Genomic DNA, 15352 nt, shown 5'->3' with positions numbered 1-15352 from the left:
TTCTATCATAAGCAGAAAGGTTGAATCACTTAGAGAGCTCTCTTTTCATACCATTATTCCGAGTTATTCCCAAGCACCACCATCACTTCTCATACACAACTTTCTTGCAAGAAGTAATACAATGGCTGATGAGAAATGTTAATCCAAAAGGCTTGGAGGGCATGCTGAGACAATCACTGTGGAAGCTATGGTTCCTCTTGGGTTAGATTTCAGTAATCTTGTCCTTAAATTGTTCAGCATTTATGCCAATTCTGTAGCTGCCACGTATTCTAGAGTACTACAATGAAAAAGAGTATTTCAGATGTTATGTCTGAAGGACATAAATAAACAGCAATAAGATAGAGGTGGACCACACATGATAGCTTCCATCCATGTTCATCAGGAGTTCTGAAGGGCTTCTGCTTGCCAGCTGAGGTGCAGGCTGCCCCTACTCTCCTGGCCTTCCGAAACGATGTAAAACCATGGCTATGCCGGATGGCCTGGGGGCCTGATGGGGGCACACATTGCTGGAACTGGCTCATGGGATGATTGATACTGCTTCCCTCATCTTCTTGATTTGTATATTGCTTTTATAGATTTGTTATTTGTCTTTTAATTGGGGGGTATTTATATTTTTATTGTTTTTATTGTCGGTTTTTAATTGTAAGCTGACCAGAGTCACTCTCTGGGGGAGATGGGTGGCATATAAATTTAATAATAAATAAATAAAAATAAAAATGTTATTTGAAAAGAAATAGGAACTTCCATGCAACTGAAACATTTCCTGTCATTGCTCTTGTGATGGCTTTTCCACTGCATACTTTGTATATAAAGTGAACGTTTTCTCAAGAGCTAAATGGGCATGCTGCCTATGTTGTGGCAACTCATGTAGGACAAGGCCAGTGGGTCTGATTAGTGTTGGAACTGAGTGAAAGAAGCCAGGTGATTATAATCCATATTACTCTTGAGGCTATGTGCCACCGACCCCTCCTCCCCAGCTCAACCTATTTCCCTGGGTTGTTAGGATAGAAAATGCTAGTATTGGATGCCTGGACATCTGATGAGATATAAATGTGAGAAATTATTAGCCACCCAGAAGCCTGATTCAAAACATGCTTATTCCAAAAGATATATCCTACTAAATTCAGTAGGCTTAGAATGGCAGCACTTAGAATGCTAAATCATGGGGTAGTTTGGGGGCGCTCTCATTTGCTCTTTAAAGGATCCTGGCTTAACATTAATTGTAATGCAGACAATATTATGCCCCACTTCTAAAGTGTGAAGAAGCATATGTACACGCTAAGCATAAGACAGCAGTTCACGGCACGAATAGTTAGATTTCCTTCACCAGTCTGTTTTCCATGGAGAATGCTTTATGCCATAGGGTTTTCTACAGAATGTAAAGTCAGGTCTCTGCCTCTCTGCTGCTGCTCCAGCCTGAGTTCACACGGACTTCCTGCTAGGCATAGGGCTCACGAAAATGCTCGCTTCTGACAGATGGTAAGGGGAGGGTGAGAAATGGGTCTCTTTACGCATCATCAGTATGTTTGCTTGAGTCACTGAAGCTCAGTCATGATGATCGGCTGCCCATTGGACAGGACTTAAGAGGTATTGGATCAGAACATCCACACCATTAACTCAATTTTCAGTAATCTTAGATTCAAAAAGAACAGAATGGATGTAGGTTTCTGGGACCATCTTGACCAACATTCTAACAATGGATTTAAAAGATCTGCTGGCAGCAAGTTCTTGTGCCACATATATTACTGCCAGGAGCATTATGGCAGGAAGAACCCTAGCCTCAGCAAAACCCACAAGTGTTGATTGGTTTTGGAGGCTGGAAGAGGGTTAGGCAGGAACCCAGTGGGAAAGAATAAGGGTGGTTCTTACATTCTAGAAATTGTAAATTGGTCAAACTTTTTAGTGGGGTGGGGAGATAACAATTTTAATTTTTTCAAAAAGAAAAGAGTTCGAAGAGGCACTTTTGGTCAAGTTATCTGTTTTAGAAAAGTTTGATCAGATATATTTTTCTCCTGATTTTTAATATTCCTGATCCACTAATCCCTATTGAGTGTCTACATTTCCGAATATGTTTCTGCAAGATTCCCTGCTCTTTTCTCCTTTGAAAAATCAGTTTGGAAACAGTTTTGACCAGTAGAGCTTTTGTAGTTCCTCCCACCTATACTGGCAGTTCTGTCCAACTGTTCTTCTTCCACACTCTTGTAAAGCTGTAGATTGGAAATAAAAAACTGACAAGGTTCTGACGAGATTTGTTTTGTAGTACTATTTTAGGTGACAGCAGCTGCAAAGCAGTAAGATTAGCTCCTTGAGAAAAGGGATAAAGTACACAAGTGTTTACAGTGGAGTGTTCTCCACAGGTTACTGGCAGACACCTGCTCTCCACGCACGCCCTGCCTCCCTGCCTGGAAGAAGCACTCCAGTCCAGGGCCCTGGTTTGGACAATCACAGAAAGAATGAAAACTCCACGCTGCCGTTACATTCTTCTGGTATGTACTTTTGTGTGTGCTTTTAGGGTAGAAATGGAAAAGGGAAGAGCAGGGAGTGAAACTTCTACTCGGCCCAATGGCAGTAACTGCCCTCCCGTTATTTGCTTTTTTCCCACACCGGATATATTGTCACCCTGCATAAAGATGACTATGCCATATAATTCCTAATGGGAGAAAAGGGGGAAAGCCCAAGAGTCTTCTTCAAGGTCAAGCAGTTTTGTTTTGGGGTTTTTTGGCTGAAAAGCATTGCAGAATCAGCTAAGGCTAGGACTTAAGGCTTAGTAAACAGTAGCTGAATGTGAAGAATTACCTGTTGGACAAATGATTTCTGTGTTATGTATTCAGTTATGATTCTGGGCATAAGAAGCTGCTATATGTTAAATCAATAAGCTGTAATTAAGAGCTTTGCCTCCAGGTGTCTTGGATTTTGGCTTCAAAATACACCCCCAGCTACTATACTGTTTGGGGGATTATGGCAATTGAAATCTAACATACCTGTGCAGAATTTAGCACTGTGCATAAATTATGAAAATTTTTTAAAGTTATGGGCAATTCCTGATGAAATCACATTGTGTTGAGGCTAGAACTGGATGGAGACTTCTTCTTCCCCAAATTTGGGGGGTGGGGGGGGGAAGCAAAATAAACAGCACAAATATCAGCTTTTCTTTGTGCAGAGTTCAGCATTTTGATTCCCTCCGCTTCCCACTGTTTTAACTACAGAATATCAGTCCTCTACTGCTGATGTTCAGAATATGTCACTGATAGTAAAAAATGACATGAATAAGAGAGAAATAATAAGCAGCTGGGGGATGACTAAAACAGCTCAGTGAGGAATGAGCATGCTTGTTATCTACAGAAAGCTGATGGGTGTGTGGGGGGGTGGGGTGGGGTGGGGTGGAGTGGAGTGTTGTTAGAGAGACCCAGAAAATTGGAGGAAGTAGTATATGGGATCACATAACAGAGTTTATGCAAATTTCCTTTATGTATCATTATTTCCCATAGGATAAACTATATTTTATATCAAGTATTGATTCAGTCTTGCTATATCATAGAACGCTTAAATAATACATTCAGGAAGTAGTTGTTACTGTACTCATTAAACAAAGGAAAAGAGTAACTGGGATTTTTGTTCCACGTAGAAAGAACTGTGTCCAATGCCAATGCATGACTAACTATATGATGATACCTTTGACACATACAGTATAGAGACTAATTGGCCTGTGGAACATTTAGCAGGAAAATGAGATTAGAATTTCAGAAGGATTGCTAACAGAGTTAGATATTAACAGTCCATAGAAGGAGTGTTATGATTAATTGTCTTCCAATGTCAAGTACTAAAGTCCTAGCCTACCCTGCCAGTGGGGATTAACCACATGAGATGGGGAAAATAAATTAAATCTGGTGAGTAGGTCCAAGCTGCCTTCAGGCTGTGCAAAACCCCATACACATACTGGAGTGAGATCATGACATCTTTTGCTAGCGTGTGACTGGGTTCTGGCTTACAAAACAAAGGCTGGAGCCCAACAGCTTTGGGCCTAAGTGGTTGACCCAAGCTTTTCAGCCAAGGTACAGTTCTTGCACATACATCATTTACACACAAACCTTTATAACATTTGAAATGACTCTCAGATGAACTGCATGTTTCTAAGGTTAGGAAAAGGTCTTAGTCATCCTGTTCAGAAATCTTACTGCAATACTGAATAGATGGGGGGAAATGAATATTCAATAGCTATTACTGCAAATCCTTTCAATCCTCAAGAATTCACAATGCAATGCGAATTTTACGCTGGCTTTGAAAACATTCTGGCTACAGAAATAGATCCATATGAAAGATTTATTAATGTGATGTTACATGAATCATAATCAATCCCTCCTTCCCTCTTATGAGACTAATAAAGACTTAATGAAACAAAGGACAGCTCATTGAATTGAGGTTCCCAACACTTTTTGAAATTGCTTGTTCTGGACAAATTACTCATTTCAGTAACTTTATGTACATGTCATTGCCTTATTAAAATTGTTTTTGTACTGATAGGCTGGATTATCCTTAATGGGAGATATTCTATAGGCCAAATAGGAAAAGTGAATTCTCACCTTATTTAATGATGTGTATTTTTTGCTAGCCCGACCTGGGCGATGAAACCTTGTCTCTAGAGCCTGAACAGGAAGCTGATGGACTAGACTCAGTAAGGACAAATGCAGATGCTCCATCCCTAGTTGCGGAAGAATTGAATGAGCCTGTACTGAATGCTCAAAGCAGCATCTTGCACACAGAAGAAATCCAACAGGTGAGTACATTTTCTCTCTATACTTTGGGGTTTTACACTTTTTCATAGGAATAGCTGGATATTACAGCTTAGCTCTAATGACTCTTTGCCATTGTCCCTGGGAATCACATAGAAGAAAGCCCATTTCCTCCAGGAAATGCATTTAGCTGATGCAAGTGGTACTGACAGTTTAACTGGGTTCAAACATCATGCTAAGCTATAATGTAGCTTGTCTGCAGCCCATTGTATGACTCCAGCCATTGTAGTTTGTAAACCATTATTTATGACTTAGGGTATGGATGGCTTAGGGTGTACCCATTCAATTGGGATTTATTCAATAAACTTCTGTTAAAAAATGACTTACCATGATGTGCCAATCCAACCATTTTGTTCTCTAATAACTAGATAGGCAAGTTTCTGGCAGGACTGAAGTAGTTTTAGCCAAAGATTTAATAGTCACCTCTGCTTAGCGACCATCCAGAAGCTGGTTGAGGGAATGAACAGGGCTAATGACTGGGGGTATATACAGTATGGGACCGAAACATCTAGGCAGAATGTGATAGGCTTCTGTTAGAGGCTTCTAAGTCAGCTTTCCCCAACCTGGTACCCTCCACATGTTTTCAGTTATGTGTTCATAACTGGCATAGCCAAAGACGAACAAGCTGAGAAAGCTTAATCAAAGGAAAAGATAGCTTGTTACAGGGCAAGTCGAGAAAAATTGAACTTGTTTATATGGTCCCTCTTAGCTAACTCCACATCTCCCTCTGCGAGTGACTGGCTATCCCTGGAACCTCATCTACTGTACAGCAAGGGATGGATTTAGTCTGAAGACCATGTATAGAAGCATGAACAACTTGGCCTCTCCTGTGTTATTGGTTATCAGAGATACTGATGGGCAGGTAACCCCAGATAGGCCTATATCACAATGGTTACATATGTAAGAATAAAGATATGAGAAAGAAGAATGCTAATTAACTGGGTCTAACTCAGCTTTAAATAAATAGGCAATTATTCTTCTCCATTCACAGCATTAAGAAGCAGCCAACAATATTCAGTACATCCTCCTAATCCATTAGAAAGGCTTTGAAATAGGGAATGGGGGAGATGCAACAGAAAGGGGAAGATCCACTTTAATATTGGATATAATCAGCTCATTATGTGTGGGTTGAAAGTAATGTAGATCATCTTGATGGATAAAAATTTATAATAGGTACCTGGCTTCACCACCCAAGACATAATCTGCCCCCTGAGCTACTATTTTAACAGATTGATGGGAAGCTGGGTTCTAGTTTAAAAATATAAGAGTTCGCATGAAAATCTGTTCATATTTGTGCGAAACAAACTGTCCTTATCCTATTACTATGTAAGTCTCTGATTGAATTCCTAGGCCAGTTGGTAGCCAACAGTGTGTGCTATAGAATTTTAATAATAGAAAGGATACTGGATTTAAAATGGAAAGAAGACTTAGCAACAGAATTCAATAATTCATTGACTGAATTTATTTGGCTTTTAGCATGTTTAATAAATATAGTCAATTTTGGTTGAATTATTCAATAAATTAGGCTAAGCAGACCATGGCTTACCATGATGAGTAATGTGCAGAAAGATAGATATGGTTAACCTCCTGTAACTTGAAACATATTCTCCTCTGCCTCTTTTTCAGATATTTGGGGCTTTTTCTTCTACAGCTATTCATGTGAGCAGTTGTTTTTATGGCAATGGAGAAACATTTCTGTTCTCCTTCAGTCCACAACTCAAGGTGATTGAAACCCCATGTTAATCTCCATGTTGAGTGAGTTACTTTTGTATTTACAACTTCAGGAACTAATACATTTACTCAAATTTTGCCAGTCAATAAATTGCTATGGTTACAAAGGGCACCCTTTAAAAGATTCTGTGATATTGATGGTTTCCAAAAAGTAACTTGGCAAGGACTTTAATGCCAACACTGAAAATGTTTTTGATAGATTACAGAATGGGCTGGGGAAAAAAAGAATGAAATTTAACAGAAACATGTGAATTTCTTCACTGATAAAACAGAAAGCATATGGAAATGCATGGGAAGGAGTATACCTGTAACAGTAGTTGTGAAAGGATATTGGAAAAATAATTGGAATAATAGTGCAGACTAAATATGAGTCAGTAGCTTAATATAGTGGAAAAAAGACAAATGCAATTTTAGACTGCATCAATATAAGTATTATTTCCAAATCCCAGAAAGAATAATAGTTCCATTTTATTCTGTGTGGTTCAAGCCCTACCTTGGGTATTGTGTCTGTTTCTGGCACCACACCTTAAGAAGGAATCAGACGCACTGAAACAGATTTAGAGAAGAGCAACAAGGATGAGAAACTACCTCCTGTGACGAGAGACTGGAAGAAGTGGGAATATTTAGCCTTGGGAAAAGAATATTAAAGGAGGGTATAACAGCACTTCAACAACCTGAAAAGATGTCACCCAGAAGGTCAAGATGAATGGACAATGTGGAATAACAAAATTTAAGTTAGAGAAAAACAAATTTCAGTGAAATGTTAGAAAAAGTTCTCCAGTGGTAAAAGGAATTTGACAGAGGAACCATTTTCCCAAAGAGATGGTGGGTTCTTCCTCCTTGGATATCTCCAGATGAAAGCTAGACAGTCATCTGTTGGGAGGGTTTAATATGGAGTCATGCACTGAGCAGTGAATTGCACCAGGGACCCTAAATCAGTGTTTCCCAACCTCAGAAACTTTAAGGCGTGTAGACTTCAACTCTCAAAATTCCCCAGCCAGCATGTTACCTCTACCTCTATGTTGTTATCTCTTCAACCTCTAAATTTTATCCTTCTATGCATTGTCCACACCCATAGTCATGAACAAGAGGGTACTTGCTGAAAATACAATTAGATATGATCTATTAAATCACAATAAGAAAAGGTTCAAGCAATCACTGGAAACAATATGGCTGTTGTTGTTGTACAGGAAGCAACTTGTACAGTTTTATTCTCAAACTGCTTAATGTTATACTTTTGACTCCTTCTTTGTCAGGTATTTAAATGGACAGGCAAAAATACCTTCTTCATGAAAGGAGATGCAGACTCTTTAGCCATTGGTGGAGGCAGGTATGTAGCTTTGAAAGATGGCTGGGTCATAAGGAAATTAATTTGTCAGTACCGTATGCCTGCTGCAATCCTTGTGCAATCCTTGTGGAGAATTTCATTAGCTTTTCTGCATGGCTAAGGAAGATCATGAATTGGAAAAGTGTTTCCCCAGTGTTTTTCCTCACCAAATCTACCATTAGCAGCAACAGTGCATGTTCTTTTATCATATTTGTGATATTCATAGATCATAAATGACATTATTGTCATTGCTGCTGCTAGACAGGTAAGCTTCTTTAAAAACAAGAGTTGATCCAGAACAGTGAAATTGCCCTGAAAACATGGATCATGGCTATCTTTTTCTTACTTGATGTGAGTCATTACTACCACCCCCTCCTCCTTTATCCTATTACATCATGCCAAATATGTCATTCTGTCTCTTATTCCTCTCTTCGCACTCTTGTTTCAATGACATAATGCCAGCTATTGTATTTTCATGCATGTCATTTGATTGGACATTGAAATAACTGCCCAGCTGTGAATAATATTACTTGTCCAAGTTCCCTGCTAGGACATCTTCTCTTTCACACTGGTCCTTTTCAGTTATCATGCACTAGCAAGGGTTGGAAGAATGCCAAGAGATGCGGCTGAGAATATCTCCAAAGTGTCAAGGGTTCCCAGGAGTATGAAAGGATTCTGCATTTGATTTTCTTAAAAGTAGTATTAAAATGATAGGTATGTCACAATCTGGCAGAGGGAGATTTTGGAGTAGAAAGCAAAAGCTACTTAATACAGTCTCCACCACAAGGTAGCATCATCCAGCAGCCTGAGTTGGAGAACAAATGCACAACCTATACACTAAATTTCTCCTGTTAATCAAGCAAATGAGTCAATGTCACTATAACCTTGATTAGGTTTTATGCTATGGAAAAGTTATCCTATGTGCTATCTTTTGCCTTGTATGCAGTGGTAAATTTGGACTCTGGCTAGATGGAGACCTGAACCATGGAGGAAGTCACCCCTGTGAAACCTTCAATAATGAGGCATTATCACCAAAAGAGGAATTCCTCATCCAAGACTTGGAAGTTTGGACACTCTCTTAATTGGAATTCTGGGAGAAAAAAATCAGGTGTCTCTTCACACAAACTTTCCAAGCACCTGGGGAACAGGATTTGGCCAATAGTCCTACAGTAGTTTCTCAAATCCCTCTCATATGAGGATAAACCTGTTGCGGATTCCCTATGTCTCTATAGATCGGCAAGAAAGAAAGCAATGCTGAAGAATTTTCTCATATTTCTATCCCTCATTTAACAGCTTCTTCTCAAATTAGCTGCACCTAAAACTGGTTTATCCTTTGGATGTATCCAGGTCAGTGGTAGACATCTGCAGTGTAGACAGAAAATGATGCCTGGGTAGCAATCCTGTTAGGAATTGGTAAGCAATAAACATATTTGCCACCATTGCTTGCTAGGGAAGTAACATAAACAGATTTTTTGTTGTTTTGCTTTAGCAGATACCTGCTCATCTATGGGTCAAACTACTGTCAAAACAGAAGCAAACATATTGCTGTTAGGTTACACCTAAGACATTTTTACTTGCTTTTTAAATATCGAGTAAATAAGCAAGTAAATAAGGAGGAATTTCCTGACAGTGAAAATTATTAAGCAGTAGAACAAGCTGCCTCCTGAGGTCATGGGTGCTTCATCCCTGGAGGATTTCAAGCAAAGGTTGGACAGCCATTTGTCTGGGATGGTCCAGCAGGTTGGACTATAAGACCTCCAAGGTCCCTTCAAGCCCTAGGATTCTATACTTCTACTTTATGCTTTGAAATCTGAAACCTTTGGAAAGACTTCCAAAGGAATTTTTATGACTTAACCATGATACTTAGGAAAAGCTGAGTAGTTATATCACAACACATTTTCTATTGCTTTTTGCTTACATGCCTAAATAACTTCTAGAGACACATTTCTCTGAACATGTTAGACCTACACTCACTCCATACTTTAGACGACCTTCAACATCCTTTTTAATAAAGCGCGCGCGCACACACACACACACACCCCTTTTTTTACAATGGAACACTAGAGTCAGTTTTTCAGCAGTAAGTCACCTTTTGAGTTGAACTTAACTCTGGCAATGTAACATAGAGAGGCCCAATTCAGTTTTCATGGCTTTGTACCTATGGAAGTGCTTTACTGCTGGCTTCTCACAGGAAGCTATTGTTTTTTTTACATCTTTTACAAAAACACCAAGTTTTTTCTTCTTCTTGCCTGCAAAAGCAGCTTCCTAAACAATAGTTCTTCTTTAGTACAATCCAGTTGTTCACTCAGGCTTTACGTCAGACTTGCCTTCTCCTTTCTATTATGGAAAACTGCATTTTATTAGCACTGTATTTGCAATATTTTGTTTCCAGAAATCTGCCATATACTTTAATGTGCTCTGTAATGTACAGTAGTTTGAACAACTTTCAGCTGTTGCATTCCTGGCGTCATTTTATAAATATTTCAACACTCTATAGCATTTATAAAAGAAAAAAAGAAGTTGGCCAACGTGCCACCCCAGCATAAGCATACTGAAAGAGCCTTTTACAATAAATTAATTTTAAGAAAAAGGTTTTCAAGGCAGTCCACTGCTTTGCCATTGGATGAACTTCCTACCTTTTGTTTGTGAAACTCCTCTTTTGAACAGTGCTGTTATCTGCCCTGGTTGAGCCACTCTTTTAGAGTTGCAGTGGCCCGAAGGGGGAAAAAACAAAATTTCAGGAAACAATATTTGCTCCCAGTCCTTTCAGTATTTTTCAAAACATTAATTTCTATTCATTTTCCCAATTCAATTGTTACCAAATTATCTAGTGAAATTCATAAATAGTTGTTTTAAAGCAGATTAAATTGTGCAGTGTAGATGTGCTCCTGACTAATAACTGTCTCCTATTTCCTGATCTTCTAAATTGAACATTATCAAAAAGCTAGAAATATATTTAGCTTGATAGAAAATAATGTGAAATCTGGAATATGGAAAGGGCCCAGCATACAGCAGAGGCTCAGGTCATCCTAATGGCAAACCAAGTCAAGAACCGTCTTCTCAGACTAAAATTGAGTGAAATAGTTAGTACTCTGGTAGACGGAAACTAAATTCAGAATGTCATTGAGAGGTTCAAACGGGCTGAAAAATAAAAGGAAATCTAACAGACTCATGTGAATTTTGTCACTAAAAGGTAAAAACCAAATGCAGAGATAAAGGGCATATTTGGGTTAATGAAAAAAGTATCTCAGCAGTATGATGTGTCTGGAAGAAAGGAAAATTCATTTTTAGGCATATGATGTATATTCTCTAGCCTGCTGAGTCCATGGGGCTATCTGAACAAGCAAAGGAGGACATGGACAATTGGAAAGGAGGACAAATCGGGGTGAAAGGAGGACACACTGTTTAATATTTGTATTTACATTCATCGGAGAGGAAAGGATTACAAGTAAACAGGCACACAATGGGGAACATACATGGAGAGGAATGTGCTAGCGCCAGCTGTTTGACTAGAATGTTTGTGGCTGGGAGCTAGTTAGGAGGCTTTGTAACTGATAAAAGTCTTATCAATGTCAGTCAGCAGTGCAAGTGAGAGGGTACTAATCAACTAATTAAGGTCACAGAGCTGAGCTTGTCAACTTGCTGTTAGCACTTATTGGGGAAGTGCTGCACTTGTGGAGGAAGGCTGCTCAGTTAGATATGCAAAAAGGAGGACAAAATTTGATTTTAAGGATGGAGGACATGACAAAAAGGAGGACATATCCTCCTCCTTTTGCTGGCTGTTTGGTAACCCTGCCCATGTATAAAAGGGATGGAACTTGCAGGGTGATAGCTTTCTTTTGACAAAAGCAGCAAGATAATGCAGAATTATCATAAAAATTCACTAACCATTTTCCTCTGGAGAAAGGATAGCCTGATTTACAAATGGAAGCAATGCTTGAAAATTCCTTGCAAAAACCCTCAGGCTATCCTAACAGCAAAAACAGTTAAATGAACGAATAAAAGCAACACATCCACATGCTAAATCCACTTTGGGGGGAAATGATAATTTTTGCACATATTATATTCTAATTGCAAAGTTCTAGCTTTGCTTAAGCTTGAATATTTTTTATGAAAATTGAGGAAAGATTAGTTAAGTTCCAAACAGATTAAGGCATAAAGCAGCATGCTATTACTGAATGAAATGGCGACAGGTTCAAATTCAAATTGAAGCTGTAAAATATAAAGTTAGGTTGGACTGAGTATTTTGTTAGCAAAGTTCTACTCTCACTGTGACAATAGCGAGGACTTCCACCAGTTCCTTGCAACCCCCTTCAAATTAGTAGGGTGGAAGATAGTGCAGCAGCTGTAGAAGAAATGCATGAAAATCACCTTTGTTTTCTCCAGTGGGAATATGTATCTCTCTTCCATACCACAGGAACCCTTGGTTCATGGAAGGGCAAATCTGTATCCAATACAGAATATTTTTTAATTAAAAATATAGAATTCTTCTGAAGCTTAGTCAGGTTCTCTGAATGGGCCTAAAATAAAAATTATACTTCAGAATTAAATATTAGTTCTTGCAATTAACAGAAACATTTTATAATGTTAATGTATAAAGCAGATATTGTAGACATTGGTTTCCAAAAATAATGAAAAGCAACATATACATCCATAAACAATAAACAAATACATCCATATTATCTGTGACACAAGACATTAAAAATACATTCAAGTTGGTTTCAAAGAAGCTGGCAAAACTTTCCCACTACATTTCCTTTTTGTCTGTCTGTGGTTTAGAATAATTTCTCTTGTGTTTACTAGCAAGCATGAGTTCAATATTTGTTTTGTTGTTGTTTCTTTTATTAAAAAGATGATCAACATTTATATAATAAACTTTAAAACACTATAATTGTGTCAATACATGTTTAGCTCTAAATCAATATACATTATGTCATGATCTAAAAGAGCTAAAGAATCATGGAACAATCACTTTTACAGAAAAATATATGAATTGCAAGCAAGTAGCCAAGATCTTTCCTCCCTCTTAAGTTTATTTTATATATTTACTCAGATAGGGAAACTATGGATTTTATCCACTGGTTCAGTTCACAGTTGATGGTTTGCACTAGTGGAAAGAATATGCTTGTGAATATTAAGGTATCCAATTTTTGTCAGCCAGGCCTGCTTACTATACCTGTCTCCCCATCCCTTGAGAAAGCATTTCTGACAAAACAAGGGCCTGGGCAGTGGGGCATTTCGAACAGTACAGGAGAAAAGAAGGACTGATGAAAATTGTTACCCTTCCTTGTGAAAGTATAGACAATTTATGCTAGTATAAAGTCACTGTTGGATTCAGTGAAATATTCTGAATATTTTAGAAAATGGATTTATGTTTTAAAATTGACATCTATCTTTCAGTTTCTTGATTATTAAACACTGAGGCACTTTTATAAGTTTGCTTTACAGAACAATGACTTTTATAACATAGACTTAAATTAACAATATAGGAAAATTGGTAAATTCCACTGTAGCTTTTCAAAGGCATTATACAGGCTTACTCTGTAATTTTACAGAATATTCCTTTTTGAAGAAAACTTGGCTAGAATACATACACACGGAGAGAGATATACAAACACACAGAATTGAAGCAATATGGTAACTCAATATTTAAAAAGTTTTGTTTTACACTTTAAAGCTCCACTCTCTTTGTTTGAATCATGATTTTCATCATCTTTATTCCACTCTTTTTTCATTGGAGTAATTCCTGGAGCAACGATATCACTATCCTATCAAATAATCAAAATGAAGAGATTAAGATTTGCATTTGAGATCAACTGTTAATACATTGTGTCATTTTCTCTCTTGACAATTGAAATAAGGTATTTATGTTTACATTTAAGGAAGAAAACATTATCAGGTCTGTCTTACCCCTCTGCATGGGATAAATCATGATTTTTTTAAAATCCACAATGATCCTTCTTTTGTTGTTAATGTAAATACCAGTTTTATGTAATTAACATTTCAGTTAGTTCATTCATATAGCAAATGAGTAGACTTTGTGTCTTACCCATGCTTATTACTGTAGCCCATTAAAAAGTGTAAATAATTACAATTTCCAAAAGTTTCCTAAGGATGGCACATTATGAGTTTACCCCCATTCATGTATGAATGTCTTACCCGTGGCTTAGTGAAATTCTTAATCATACACCACTGAACAAAATATTGTGTAGCAGCAGCAATTATCTTTGCATCCTTTTTCTTACAATAAACCCTGATAATCTGTTCTGCAAATTTTTCTGGGAGCAGCTTTGAAACCTTAAAAGACAGAAATAATTAAAACACTTAACGACTTTCCTGATCTTTCCCAAGCAGCCAACAGTCCATTCAGAGCCATTATGAATGCAGTATCACCAGCATCCAGTGCAAGCAGGAGAGAGCCTGGTGCAGAGGATTCCCCCTTTAAAACTGACTGAATATTGTAAGGATTCATATATTGACCATTTTCTTAAAACCAACACAACAAACTGGCAAAAGCCACCACTCCCATTTTTACTTACTTGTTCTTTGGTAATTTTAACTGCCTGAGTGATGTCAGACTTGCAGTAGAAACGAACATAATTGATGGGGTTATATTTTTTCATTCCGTAATCCATATCAATAACCTTCAGAGTGGCAAAACCAAAATAAAGTACACTTAACAATTTATAGACATGCACACTAAGAAAGCAAAGTAAGATATTTTGTAAAAAAACCCCAAAACATAACCAAAAAAACCAAAACACCTTACTTACATCAACGATAAAATCTTCAGCCTTCAATTCCACATCTTGAGAGACTGTGTTAGGTTTGGAATTAACAATATCAGCAGACAATCCATCATACTCTTCCTGGAAAGTATAACATTTTAAACTTTTAATTGAGTCAACAGATAACAGTATTTTCAGAAACTGATCAATATCTAGGAAAATATTTTAGTGATATGTATTATTTACTGCAACAAATAAAGAATTGATATAACAATATATATAATTTTCAAAACAATAATTACATTAAAAGTCACCTATAGTAGCAAGAGCATTCAGAACTCTTCAGGCTGTCTGAAGCTGGAGTGAAGTTAAGAGAAAAGAAAGGTTACTATATTTTAGTGTCTAACCATTATTTCATGATAAAGCTTACCTATAACATCCTTGGCAATATATACAATTGAAACATGGATTAAACAAAAAGTATGGCTCATGTGTGCTAGCAGCCTCTAAGGTACCTGCAATGTTAGGATCCTTAAGAGATGCACCGCTTGAATGAAAACCAACAATTCAATTTTAAAAAAGGTAAAACAATATTAGTTATATATCTGAATTGTGGAATGAAGAGTCAGAAAATCCACAATCCAATGGGTAATTAAGAAACATGAAATATCATTATTTAAATATGATATATATATATTGCCAAGGATGTTATAGGTAAGCTTTATCATGAAATAATGGTTAGACACTAAAATATAGTAACCTTTCTTTTCTCTTAA

The 15352-nt window shown here is 37.5% G+C and overlaps 2 protein-coding genes and 1 long non-coding RNA gene across 5 annotated transcripts in view; 1 reads left to right on the top strand and 2 right to left on the bottom strand.

Annotated features, from left to right (window-relative positions):
- The first annotated feature begins 2255 nt into the window (after window positions 1–2255).
- TLDC2 (TBC/LysM-associated domain containing 2) lies at window positions 2256–12637 on the top strand. Of its 2 annotated transcripts, XM_007419887.4 has the most exons (6): window positions 2256–2486; window positions 4610–4774; window positions 5500–5652; window positions 6417–6512; window positions 7778–7851; window positions 8795–12637. In XM_007419887.4, exons 1-6 carry the CDS (start codon window positions 2454–2456, stop codon window positions 8928–8930), a joined length of 657 nt encoding a protein of 218 aa, XP_007419949.1. In that variant the 5' UTR covers window positions 2256–2453; the 3' UTR covers window positions 8931–12637. The 2 variants fall into 2 exon arrangements, with proteins under 2 accessions (XP_007419949.1, XP_088009249.1); XM_088153123.1 differs by lacking the exon at window positions 5500–5652.
- On the bottom strand, window positions 4659–12275 carry LOC148214251 (uncharacterized). The gene is made up of 3 exons (XR_015798313.1): window positions 12220–12275; window positions 7015–7067; window positions 4659–4699 (listed from the first exon to the last, which is right to left on the bottom strand). It is a non-coding gene; the product is annotated as an uncharacterized LOC148214251 (long non-coding RNA).
- Window positions 12638–12736: 99 nt separating the features above from the next.
- The window catches only part of SAMHD1 (SAM and HD domain containing deoxynucleoside triphosphate triphosphohydrolase 1), a 31560-nt gene continuing 28944 nt past the window's right edge, over window positions 12737–15352 (bottom strand). Inside the window, exons 13-16 of one of the 2 annotated variants that reach the window (XM_007419878.3) lie at window positions 14622–14717; window positions 14388–14492; window positions 14008–14145; window positions 12737–13616 (exon numbers count right to left, since the gene is read on the bottom strand). In XM_007419878.3, coding sequence (XP_007419940.1) covers window positions 13491–13616; window positions 14008–14145; window positions 14388–14492; window positions 14622–14717 — 465 coding nt within the window. In that variant the 3' untranslated portion in view covers window positions 12737–13490. The remainder of the gene's footprint in view (window positions 13617–14007; window positions 14146–14387; window positions 14493–14621; window positions 14718–15352) is intronic. The other variant, XM_088153122.1, reaches the window with a different exon arrangement.

The sequence above is a fragment of the Python bivittatus genome, unplaced genomic scaffold (genome assembly GCF_059951505.1).
Source record: "Python bivittatus isolate LINGU-HERP-01145 unplaced genomic scaffold, Pbiv_v1 ctg000700_np1212, whole genome shotgun sequence".
NCBI classification, from domain to species: Eukaryota; Metazoa; Chordata; class Lepidosauria; order Squamata; family Pythonidae; genus Python; species Python bivittatus.
The sequence above is the reverse complement of the archived record's forward strand: the minus strand, read 5'-3'. Positions and strand labels throughout refer to the sequence as shown.